Source organism: Trachurus trachurus, assembly GCF_905171665.1.
Source record: "Trachurus trachurus genome assembly, chromosome: 22".
NCBI classification, from domain to species: Eukaryota; Metazoa; Chordata; class Actinopteri; order Carangiformes; family Carangidae; genus Trachurus; species Trachurus trachurus.
The window spans coordinates 2,161,453-2,173,658 of NC_139907.1; the positions used below are offsets into that span (position 1 = coordinate 2,161,453).

Sequence of the window (12,206 nt, forward strand, 5' to 3'; positions counted from 1 at the left end):
GGAGACATTAAAGACAAAGCAGATTATGAATCCAACTCAAGACAATATTTTATTATGCTGATGAAAACAGGAACAAATGTACATTCACCTTTTGTGATTACCCGACACATTGATACATTTTAATCGTTTTGTATGAACAGAGACAAACTTTTCATATTATGTCATTAAACAATAATCACTTCTTATATGTTTGACATTTTATCATTTGGAGTAGAACTGAAAATAAAGCTTTTTTATCACCATCGCCATCAGTTAACTGGTGCTCATCACCCCACACAAAAGTCATAACAAACATAAATTTGAAATGATTTTACACGTAAAAAAAGGAAAAGTGTAATAACAGATGCAGTTTAACAGGTTCAATTCACTGACTTTTCCCTTTAAGAAATAAACAACATTATAAATATGACCATGTTCTTTATCTCTAACTGCTCTGCTCCATTGTCACTGACACCTTCACTGGTAACAGCTTCACTGGGACTTTTTTACCAATGGCAACGTATGGAAACATCTTCTCAGTGCAAGTGTGTGTGAAGGTGTGTATGTGTGTGTTAGTATCAGGATCAGAGACCGACAGTTTTCCACTGTTGAAGTCCAAAATCACACTGATCCTCTGGAGCTTCTTCTGCACTGGGAGAACATATTCTCGACCTGCTGGTGAACGCGCAAAAGTTCCACATTCATGGAACTGCATTCCCCATAACCCAGACCATATGTTGCCTCCCTTCCTCTGTACAGACTCTGTCACCACACCCAGTCCCCAAAATGGCTTGTCTTCAACCTCAACATCCCAGCTGTGAGTCCCTGAGTTAAAACCCTCAGAGCCCAGGACAATGCAGGAAGAAGCATATCTCTCTGGGTTGTCAGGAAGCTGCTGTTTGTCTCCTAGTCTCACACTGGTCAGATCTTCAGACAGGATGAGTCTGGGATCAGCAGTGTTTGGGTCCAGAACCACAGGACTGTAGGAGACCATGTCCTTCATCTTGGTCCAGATGTTGAAGGTCAGGTTGCCCAGGTGTTTGGTCTGGTCTATCAGAGCTCCTGAGTCCAGCTGTGGATCCTCCAGCAGGGGGCGCTGCTGGACTCTTTCCACTGCAGCCTTGTAGTTGAGCAGGAATGAGACGTCTTCAGCTCTCAGCTCGTCCTCTGTGGCTCTGACTGTGTGTGAAAGAGCTGCTATCTCTCTGCTCAGAGCCTCCATCTTCTCCTTCATCCTCTGACTCTTCTGCTCCTCTTCCTCCCTCAGTGCAGCCATCCTGGCCTCCTCTTCCTCTTCTAGAAACTGGTGAAGCTTCTTAAACTGCTCCTTAATCTGCCTCTCTGTGTGTCGGGCCTGGACCTTAATGTGTTCTGCTGTTTGACCAAACTCCACTTGAACTTCTTCAAAACCCTTTAACTTCTTCTTTAAGGACTCCAGAGTTTCCGCAAGTTCCTTCTTGAGTTGTGAAGTAGCTTCATCGCTTGGTCTGAATCTGTGGTTGGTGTGTTTTTGTGAATGCAGACAGACGACACACACTGGCTGCTGATGGTCCAGACAGAAGAGTTTGAGTTTCTCAGAGTGCAGACTGCAGAGAGGCTCTGAAGATCTCTGCTCTCTCTGCTGTAAGAAGCTCTCACACAGGTTCTTCAATGCCAGGTTACAAGGTGGATTAGACTTTGAAGATCTTCTGTTACAAACTGGACACAGTTGATCTTGTTTCTCCTTCCACCAGCTCTTCAGACAGTCTTTACAGAAGCTGTGGCTGCAGGACAGAAGAACAGGATCTTTGAAGACCTCTGTACAGACCGGACAGCAGAGATCCTCCTCTGGTCTGGAAGCCATTTAGTCTGTGAGAGAAGCTGAAAACACAGCAGACAAGAAGTAGAGTCAGTCATGGCTCCCCTCCCTCCTCTACTGACTTGACTGAAGTTTACTGTGACTCTGAGTCCAGGTTTTACTCAAACTCACCTTCAGTGTGTGGAGTGTCAGCAGCGTATCAGCGTCTCTTCTTCAGTCTGCGTCTTCTTTGACTGAGAAGGAACAAACTGTTTCCTGGTTTGAGTCATGTGAGGGGGTGGAGCTTTGACAAACTGAAACTTAAAGGAGCGGTATGTAAGAATGTGTCCAAAATTGTAGCTGCAGTCAAAGTCAAATTTTATTCTGGCTGTAGGCTACTATTGTTTTGGTGAGTTCAGTATGTTATATGAACATTATTCCTGAGTCTCTGTAACATATTAGGATGATTTTACGGCCAGTTGCTTTAGATTTCTTACATATACTTTTAAGCAGGATGATGTTACATTAGCTCTGTTTAGTTTTGCTTTGTGTACATATGAATCAGAAAAGTCAGAAGAAATAGTTCCTATCAGGATTTCAAACTTGCAGGACTTGAGTAAGTGTGTTGTTTGTCTCTGATGAAGTGTGTTGGAGAGAAACCAGGATCAGCACCTGGCCTTTGTGAAAAGCCCTTAGCAGAGATGTTCACAAGTCTTTTTTTGCAAGTCCAAGTCAAGTCTCAAGTCTTTGGTCACGAGTCCAAGTCAAGTCTCAAGTCTTTGAGGGGTGAGACTTCATCAAGTCTCAAGTCTTTGGTCACGAGTCCAAGTCAAGTCTCAAGTCTCTAAAAAATAAAAGTCTCCTGTCTCTTCTGGTTGTAATGACCCTTCTATCATCTACTGCTATCCGGTCTACTAAAGATGCTGCACAGCTATATCTAAGAGATTCAAAGCATTTACTGTAGGTTATTATCACTCCTTTATCTATACAGTATTGATAAGTTGTTTATTATATGATCACTTTAAACAGGATATTGCAATGCAATATGAAGAAAACACACAATGAAAGCTTTCCTTTAAAGGAAACTGTATTCTGAGTCAAGAAAGAATCAAGCCTGCTCTGCCCCTCTGCACTGGCCTTTTCTCTTTTTTTTTTTTGCTTTGTTGAATTCAGAAAACCCAGATGAACAACATGGAAGATGATTTAGGCTGTTAATTATAGGTCATAAGATCTGTATGGTACCTATAGTTCACATCTTTATGTGCAGCAAAACCTTTCTGGAACCGCATGTTTCTGAGAAGAACTGGTTGTTATTATTTTTTTAATTAGCTCGTCAACTCATGGGGGCGTGTCGACACGTACAGACTTCCATACGAGCCTTCAGTCATATTTCGCAGCAAAAACATAAATAAACAGGAGGTCTTAGCCTACAGTAGCCTGATATGTGCCAGTTATGCAGCAGCTAGTCCCCGTGAAGGAAGGTCTGACAACAAACGGACATTGTACCTCACATGTAGGCTACGGTCGGTGCCGCTATTAAAAAAAAAAAAAAGCCAGTTCACAGTCACCTGTCACTCACCCGCAGCAGCTGACTGCGCTGTCAGAGGAGCTCTGCTGTTCCTCTCTCTTTAGCCTGGTGTTTGGCTGCACTCTGTAGGAGTTCAATATGAAGATCTAACCTCCATCTGAATAACGTTACCGGCCATGTGGCGCTGCTCCGCTAGTAAAAAAAAAAAAAAAAAAAAAGATTGTCGGTCGTCCTGTCAGGAGGGAGGCACGAGCCAAAAAAATAATGATTGTTCACGAGTCTCAAAACACGAGTCCGAGTCGAGTCTGAAGTCTTTAGGGCACGAGTCCAAGTCAAGTCTGAAGTCTCTGTGGGTGCGACTTAAGTGCGACTCGAGTTCGAGTCGCAAACTCGAGTCCCCATCTCTGGCCCTTAGAGTTCGGGCCTTGCACTAAAGCTGTGTGGTTGAGTTGAGACTCACCTATAAACCAACTTTATGATCTGGTTGACCAGGTGTTTGTCCTGCAGAGACAAGTCACGGAGTAAGGACACAAGGGACAAAAACTGAATATTTCTATTGGAACAAATCTAACTTTCCACTGACTTACAGAAAATGTATAGTAGAGGCCGTTTTTATGCCTGTTCTGGATCTGGATTATGGTGACATTATTTACAAACATGCATCTGCTTCTACTCTTGCCCCACTGGACTCAATATACCACTCTGCTCACCAGCTCCAGTTATTCCACCCATCACGCGGCACGGTGGCGCAGTGGTTAGCACTGTTGCCTCACAGCAAGAAGGTCCTGGGGGAAAAAAATCATCACTTACTGATCAAATTATTAATAACTATAAAGGATAGACGGCTGCTCTGGACTTTCCTGTTTCTTTGTGATGTTTTTTTGCAATACTTTATCTTTCTCTGTCTCTGCTGATTTCTATTGCCGAGATGGAAGAAAACCACAGACTGCACCTTTAAGCTTCGCCTTCAGCTCGCTTCAAACAAGACGGAGTTGGAGAGACAGAAAGCACTCGACAAAGTTTACCAACAGAAAGAGACTCAATACATGATGCCTTCAAAGCTGTGGGACAGATATATTTCATACTGCAATGTGTTCTTTTAAGATATAAGAAGTGTCATGTATTCAGTGATGGAGGAACATCAGAGAACTGTTTACTTGTAAATAAAATTAGAGATCCAGTTTGGGCTGGAACTCAGAACAACATAAAGAGTCTAATCTGATTTGAGAGAGTCTGAATTCATTAATGGAGAACTTCAAACACAGGCCTGCAGTGAAGAAATGATAACTGAGAGAGGTGGAGTCAGTTCAAGACACCACGACAACAGAAATTCAGCGTTTATTCAGCAGGTCTGAGAATCAAACCTTTTCAGGATGTGCTTCAGGTACAACTTAAAGGAACTAATTTTGTACTAAATACCAATCAAACTAAATTCATTCCAGCTAAGGTTTGAGGAAATTGCATTGAAACTACTCCACAACATTTATCTGACAACTGCATCAGGAGGGATTGGCAGGTGGATGGGGTCGGCATCAACAGGGAAACGGGGGTTGTACCGGACCACAGTAGAACCACAGCTCTATAGGACCCTGGTTTCTGGTGCCATCTAACAACAACGGTAGAATGAGGGGTAGCGTACCAATATCGGTGTCACTAGAAACTAAGGTCCAAGATCTATGGTCCTCAGACAGGCCTGAATGTCCTGAGGCTGCAAGCTCCAGGTCTGCAGAGACATGCTACTCAAAGATGGAGTTGAGGTGGAAGGTAAAGCTTTTGATTTACGACTCAATCTTTGGTCTTTGATCTGGTGACCAAAAATCTGAGTTTGAATAGGTTGAATCTGCAGTTGGTCGAAATTTGTTTCCTTCTCTGGGGTGTCTGGGCGCAGAGGGATAAGACATGCAGCAGAGCATTGGGTAGAGCAGAGGTGGTCGGGGCAGCTGATGGGAATCCGTCCTGGGAGGAGCCCTCGGGTTAGACCTAGAGCTTGTTGGAAGAATTATATGTATAATCTGGCCTGGGAACGCCTTGAGATCCTCCAGAAGGAGCTGGGAAACGTTGCTGGGGAGACGGGCATCCGGAATACCTTGTTCCACCTCGGCTGAAAATGGAAGTTTGCTTGCTTAGAAATGAGAAAATACAAAGAAGGCACATATATTCATATAATACAGTTTAGTTTTTGTAACTGGACCCTAAGTTGTTTAACTTCATTTATATCATGGTTTTATTCATTTTTCACAGCTCCGGCTTCAATTTGTTGCTTTTTCTTTGTGTTTGAATCATTTTACACTGAAATGAAGTTCTGGTACCTTGGTGTTTCACTATTTTATGAACTTTTGTACATCAATACCAATACCACACTGTGAAAACACCCAAGGATTCATGTTTTTACCAATTCCTCCATTAAATAGTCAACAACTGATCTAGAATTAGAGAAGTAATCTTTGGTTGAAGCCTTGTATGATGACCAACCAGAACAGTAAAATGCTGCTTCAGAACTGACCTGATTGATCAGCCAATACTTTCCTGGTGATATACTTGTACCTGTGCAGAGTTCTTGTACACAGTGTGTTGTTAGTACTTCATCTTAACACTTACTCCACCTCTGCTGCTAATTAAACAGAATGGGAACCTGTGATATTTGTTTTTTATTTACTTGGGGGTGGGGGTGGTCGATGCAGGAGACATTAAAGACAAAGCAGATTATGAATCCAACTCAAGACACATTGATTTAATCGTTTCGTATGAACAGGGACAAACTTTTCATAGTATGTAATTAAACAAGAAACACTTCTTATATGTTTGACATTTTATCATTTAGAGCAGAACTGAAAATATCGCCATCAGTTAACTGGTGCTTATCACCCAACACAAAAGTCATAACAAATGTAATGTGAAATTATTTTACGCATGAAAAGTAGTAAAAAAGGAAAAATGTAATAACAGGTGCAGTTTAACAGGTTCAATTCACTGACTTTTCCCTTTGAGAAATAAACAACATTATAAATATGACCATCTTCTTTATCTCTAACTGCTCTGCTCCACTGTCACTGACACCTTCACTGGTAACAGCTTCACTGGGACTTTTTTACCAATGGCAACGTATGGAAACATCTTCTCAGTGAAAGTGTGTGTGAAGGTGTGTATGTCTGTGTTAGTATCAGGATCAGAGAATGACAGTTTTCCACTGTTGAAGTCCAGATTCACTCTGATCCTCTGCAGCTTCTTCTGCTCTGGGAGACCATATTCTCGACCTGCTGGTGAACGCGCAAAATCTCCACTTTCATGGAACTCCATTCCCCATAATCCAGACCATATATTGCCTCCCTTCCTCTGCACAGACTCTGTCACCACACCCAGTCCCCACCATGGATTGTCTTCAACCTCAACATCCCAGCTGTGAGTCCCTGAGTTAAAACCCTCAGAGCCCAGGACAGGGTAGAAATCATCAAACCTCTCTGGATTGTCAGGAAGCTGCTGTTTGTTTCCTTCTCTCACACTGGTCAGATCTTCAGACAGGATGAGTCTTGGATCAGCAGTGTTTGGGTCCAGAACCACAGGACTGTAGGAGACCATGTCCTTCATCTTGGTCCAGATGTTGAAGGTCAGGTTGCCCAGGTGTTTGGCCTGGTCTATCAGAGCTCCTGAGTCCAGCTGTGGATCCTCCAGCAGGGGGCGCTGCTGGACTCTTTCCACTGCAGCCTTGTAGTTGAGCAGGAATGAGACGTCTTCAGCTCTCAGCTCGTCCTCTGTGGCTCTGACTGTGTGTGAAAGAGCTGCTATCTCTCTGCTCAGAGCCTCCATCTTCTCCTTCATCCTCTGACTCTTCTGCTCCTCTTCCTCCCTCAGTGCAGCCATCCTGGCCTCCTCTTCCTCTTCTAGAAACTGGTGAAGCTTCTTAAACTGCTCCTTAATCTGCCTCTCTGTGTGTCGGGCCTGGACCTTAATGTGTTCTGCTGTTTGATCAAACTTCACTTGAACTTCTTCAAGACCCTTTAACTTCTTCTTTAAGGACTCCAGAGTATCCGTAAGTTCCTTCTTGAGTTGTGAAGCAGCTTCATCAATGGGTCTGAAGCTGTGGTTGGTGTGTTTTTCTGAATCTCTGCAGACGAGACACACTGGCTGCTGATGGTCCAGACAGAAGACTTTAAGTTTCTCAGAGAGCAGACTGCAGAGAGCCTCTGAAGATCTCTTTCTCTGCTGTATGAAGCTCTCACACAGGTTCTTCAACGCCAGGTTACAAGGTGGATCATCCATTGAAGATCTTGTCTTACAAACTGGACACAGTTGATCTTGTTTCTCCTTCCACCATCTCTTCAGACAGTCTTTACAGAAGCTGTGGCTGCAGGACAGAACAACAGGATCTCTGAAGACCTCCGTACAGACTGGACAGCAGTGATCCTCCTCTGGTCTGGAAGCCATTTAGTCTGTGAGTCATTATCAAAATATGGTGATTTTCAGAGTCAAAAAAGTTACATTTTTTAATTTAGATTTCACAAATTTAATTTAACGGGAACTATTTATTAGCATGCTGACCATGTTACCAACTATAATGGACAACTAGAATATTTTTCTTTTTTTTCCTTTAAAAAAAAAAAATCTATCATACGTATTTAGTTTTCTGTCGTTGGTGTTACCACACAGTAACACCAATGACAGTAACACCAATGACAAATATCTATAACAGGCTAATTACACAAAATGGTGTCCAAGCTAGCTCAAAGCTAGCATGAGTCAGCATCTTAAAATCTATAAATTATACTCATTAAACTGTTTTTATCCATAAAAATATTTCATTATAGTGCAAATCAAAGTAACACCAATGACACAACAAAAAGAACCACGTTGATAAACAACATTTTAATTGAAAATATCTTAGGTGAAGCTGAAAACACAGCAGACAGGAAGTAGAGTCAGTCATGGCTCCCCTCCCTCCTCTACTGACTTGACTGAAGTTTACTGTGACTCTGAGTCCAGGTTTTAGTCAAACTCACCTTCAGTGTGTGGAGTGTCAGTAGGTTGAAGCAGCAGTGTTGTAGCTGGACTCACTCACAGTTGTTAGTTTGGTCTGAAGCTGAATCTGATCGTCTCTTCTTCAGTCAGCGTCTCTGGGACTGAGGAAGAACAAACTCTTTCCTGGTTTAAGTCTGTGAGTCATGTGAGGGGGCTGAGCTGTGTCAAACTGAAACTTAAGCAGGATGATGTTACATTAGCTCAGTTTAGTTTCGCTTTGTGAACACATGAATCAGAATAGTCAGAAGAAATATTTCCTAGGACTTCAAACTCGCAGTACTTGAGTAAATTCGTTTTTTGTCTCCTGGCCTTTGTGAGAAGCCCTTAGAGTTTGGGCCTTGCACTTAAAGCAATACTTACCGATCTGGCATTTCACTCAGCACAGCACAAACATTTGAAAATCAACAGCTCCACCTCCCTCACAAGTCCCACCCACCTCTCGCTCCTGCCGCATCTCCACGAGCCCCCTCCCTCCCTGCTGCATGCGTTGGCATGGCAACGGTAAACAGAACAGGAGCGCGAGTGAAACGGGAACAACACAAACAAACACAACACCGGAGTTTTAAACCGTATAAACGGACTCAGTGATGATGACTGATGAGTTTTATAATAAACTGTTGTTAGCCTACTGCTACTGGAGACGCAGGGGAAGTGATTGTTACAGATTACAGTTCTCAACGAGCCGGGCTGGCGGCCGGACCAGCGCCACCTGATGCGCTGGTTCAGGGCCAAAATAAATCCAGACCGAGCCGAGTCGAGCCGCGCCGGTCCGGAGTTCAACCGGGTCCGGACCGCTGAGAACTCACAGAGCTATGTAGCCTAGCCGTTAGCACAGAGCTAACAGTAGCCTATATAGCACTGGATGCTTTATAGACACATGTGACTTCCTTACGTATCACTCGGGGCTGATCACTATCAACGTTACAATATCAGACATGAAACTCCGCGAGCAGCTGCGGCTGCAGTTATTGGTCTTTTAAAAAAACTATTTATTTCCAAAAACCTTCTTTCTAGTGTGTGTTGTGACTCTAGTCTCCTCTGCTCTCTGTGTCCTGCTACTGCTCTGTCAATAAGCGTTCTTCCTGGTCGGGAGGGGGGAGAGGAGGAGAGGGGTGCACAAAGTGATTACATATTAAGTAGGTTCGGTCGCTCTTCAAATCTTATTAATCGGACCGAATAATATTATTGGTCAGACTTTTCTCAGAATTATATGAGAATGAAAAAATGATGAGTTTTTAACCCTGTTGGGTTTCTCTTACATTTTAATGTATCATCAGATTATTAATAGCATTTTAACTTAGACAAAGAAATGTGCAAAAGTTCCAGAAAGGTAAGTATTGCTTTAAGCTGTGTGGTTGAGTTGAGACTCACCTTTGAACCTACCATCCCACTTGTCCTGCTGAGACAGGTCACTGAGTAAGTAGACAAGTAGTTGTAGTAAGTAGACACAAGATAAATCAAAGCTGCTTTATAACAGTTGGTCATGGTAACAGCAGTACAGTTCATCCATTCAGGCTTAGGCAGATGAGAGTTGAATGTGGTCTATAGAACAAATAACAAAGGAGACAATTACTAGAAGAATTCAAACAACCAAATATCGTCAAATTATGCTGCTTGTTAAGACGCACACAACTCCCTGCACTTGGAAACCAGAGTGTCCTCGGTGTGCTGTCCTGACAATGTCCCTGTTACTGCATCGATCAATCAACTGCATGTGTTTCATAACGCAGCTGCTCATCTTCACCACAAGATGGCACCCTCATATCAGTCTGCTGCCTCTCCAACCGTGACCCCCAGAAACTCAACAGGCAGTTGTGTGATTTAAAATCTGATTAACGTGCAGAGACTGTATTTCTATTAGTGTAACTATCAAAGAAACAGAAAAGCAGCACATGACTGAGACAGAACAAGGTTTTATTGAGTTGATGAAAAACATGAATAAATGTACATTCAGCTTTTTATCATGAACTGACATGTTTACACTGAAATCAGCTGTTTTTGTTGATTTTAATCTAAGTAATAATCATCGGTTTGTTGCTTTTTATAGATCTACACAAAATCACAATAACACAAGATTAATAACATAAAATGAGACATAATTTAAACCACAGAAGAATGTGTTGATGAAATACAGGAACAAATTGTACATACATTCAGCTTTTTATGATGAACTGACATGTTTACAACTAATGATTGATTGATCACAAGTTTAGTTTGTATGAACAGAGACAAACTTTTCATAGTATGTAATTAAACAAGAATCACTTCTTATATGTTTAACATTTTATCATTTAGAGCAGAACTGAAAATATCGGCATCAGTTAACTGGTGCTCATCACCCCACACAAAAGTCATAACAAATGTAATGTGAAATTATTTTACGCATGAAAAGTAGTAAAAAAAAAAAAAAAAGGAAAAATGTAATAACAGGTGCAGTTTAACAGGTTCAATTCACTGACTTTTCCCTTTGAGAAATAAACAACATTATAAATATGACCATCTTCTTTATCTCTAACTGCTCTGCTCCACTGTCACTGACACCTTCACTGGTAACAGCTTCACTGGGACTTTTTTACCAATGGCAACGTATGGAAACATCTTCTGAGTGAAAGTATGTGTGAAAGTGTGTATGTGTGTGTTAGTATCAGGATCAGAGAACGACAGTTTTCTTTTGTTCAAGTCCAGATTCACTCTGATCCTCTGGGACTTCTTCTTCACTGGGAGATCAGTCCATCGAGTTGATGGTGAATGTGCTCTGTATTTACCTCCATAAAACTGTATTCCCCACAATCCAGACCATAGCTTGTTTCCCTTCCTCTGTACAGACTCTGTCATCACACCCAGTCCCCACCATGTACTGTCTCCAGCCTCAACATCCCAGCTGCGAGTCCCTGAGTTAAAACCCTCAGAGCCCAGGACAGGGTAGAAATCATCAAACCTCTCTGGATTGTCAGGAAGCTGCTGTTTGTCTCCTACTCTCACACTGGTCAGATCTTTAGACAGGATGAGTCTTGGATCAGCAGTGTTTGGGTCCAGAACCACAGGACTGTAGGAGACCATGTTCTTCATCTTGTTCCAGATGTTGAAGGTCAGGTTGCCCAGGTGTTTGGCCTGGTCTATCAGAGCTCCTGAGTCCAGCTGTGGATCCTCCAGCAGGGGGCGCTGCTGGACTCTTTCCACTGCAGCCTTGTAGTTGAGCAGGAATGAGACGTCTTCAGCTCTCAGCTCGTCCTCTGTGGCTCTGACTGTGTGTGAAAGAGCTGCTATCTCTCTGCTCAGAGCCTCCATCTTCTCCTTCATCCTCAGACTCTTCTGCTCCTCTTCCTCCCTCAGTGCAGCCATCCTGGCCTCCTCTTCCTCTTCTAGAAACTGGTGAAGCTTCTTAAACTGCTCCTTAATCTGCCTCTCTGTGTGTCGGGCCTGGACCTTAATGTGTTCTGCTGTTTGATTAAACTTCACTTGAACTATTTTAAAACCCTTTAACTTCTTCTTTAAGGGCTCCAGAGTTTCCTCAAGTTCCTTCTTGAGTTGTGGAGCAGCTTCATCGATGGGTCTGATTCTGTGGTTGGTGTGTGTTTGTGAATCTCTGCAAATGAGACACACTGGCTGCTGATGGTCCAGACAGAAGAGTTTGAGTTTCTCAGAGTGCAGACTGCAGAGAGCCTCTGAAGATCTCTGCTCTCTCTGCTGTAAGAAGCTCTCACACAGGTTCTTCAACGCCAGGTTACGAGGTGGAAGATCCTTCGAAGATCTTCTCTTACAAACTGGACACAGTGGATCTTGTTTCTCCTTCCACCAGCTCTTCAGACAGTCTCTACAGAAGCTGTGGCTGCAGGACAGAATAACAGGATCTCTGAAGACCTCCGTACAGACCGGACAGCAGAGATCCTCCTCTGATCTGGAAGCCAT

The 12,206-nt window shown here is 42.9% G+C and overlaps 2 protein-coding genes across 2 annotated transcripts; both read right to left on the reverse strand.

The window, feature by feature from the left end:
• Positions 1-424: 424 nt before the first annotated feature.
• On the reverse strand, positions 425-1,822 carry LOC311005854 (nuclear factor 7, brain-like; the record flags this gene model as incomplete). The annotated part of the gene is made up of 1 exon (XM_083998464.1): positions 425-1,822. The coding sequence occupies one exon, from the start codon at positions 1,820-1,822 to the stop codon at positions 425-427; it is 1,398 nt and encodes a 465-aa protein (XP_083854590.1).
• A 4,489-nt stretch (positions 1,823-6,311) lies between these two features.
• Positions 6,312-12,206, reverse strand: LOC311005855 (uncharacterized protein; the record flags this gene model as incomplete). Its single annotated transcript, XM_083998465.1, has 2 exons — positions 6,312-7,706; positions 10,833-12,206. 2 exons carry the CDS (start codon positions 12,204-12,206, stop codon positions 6,312-6,314), a joined length of 2,769 nt encoding a protein of 922 aa, XP_083854591.1.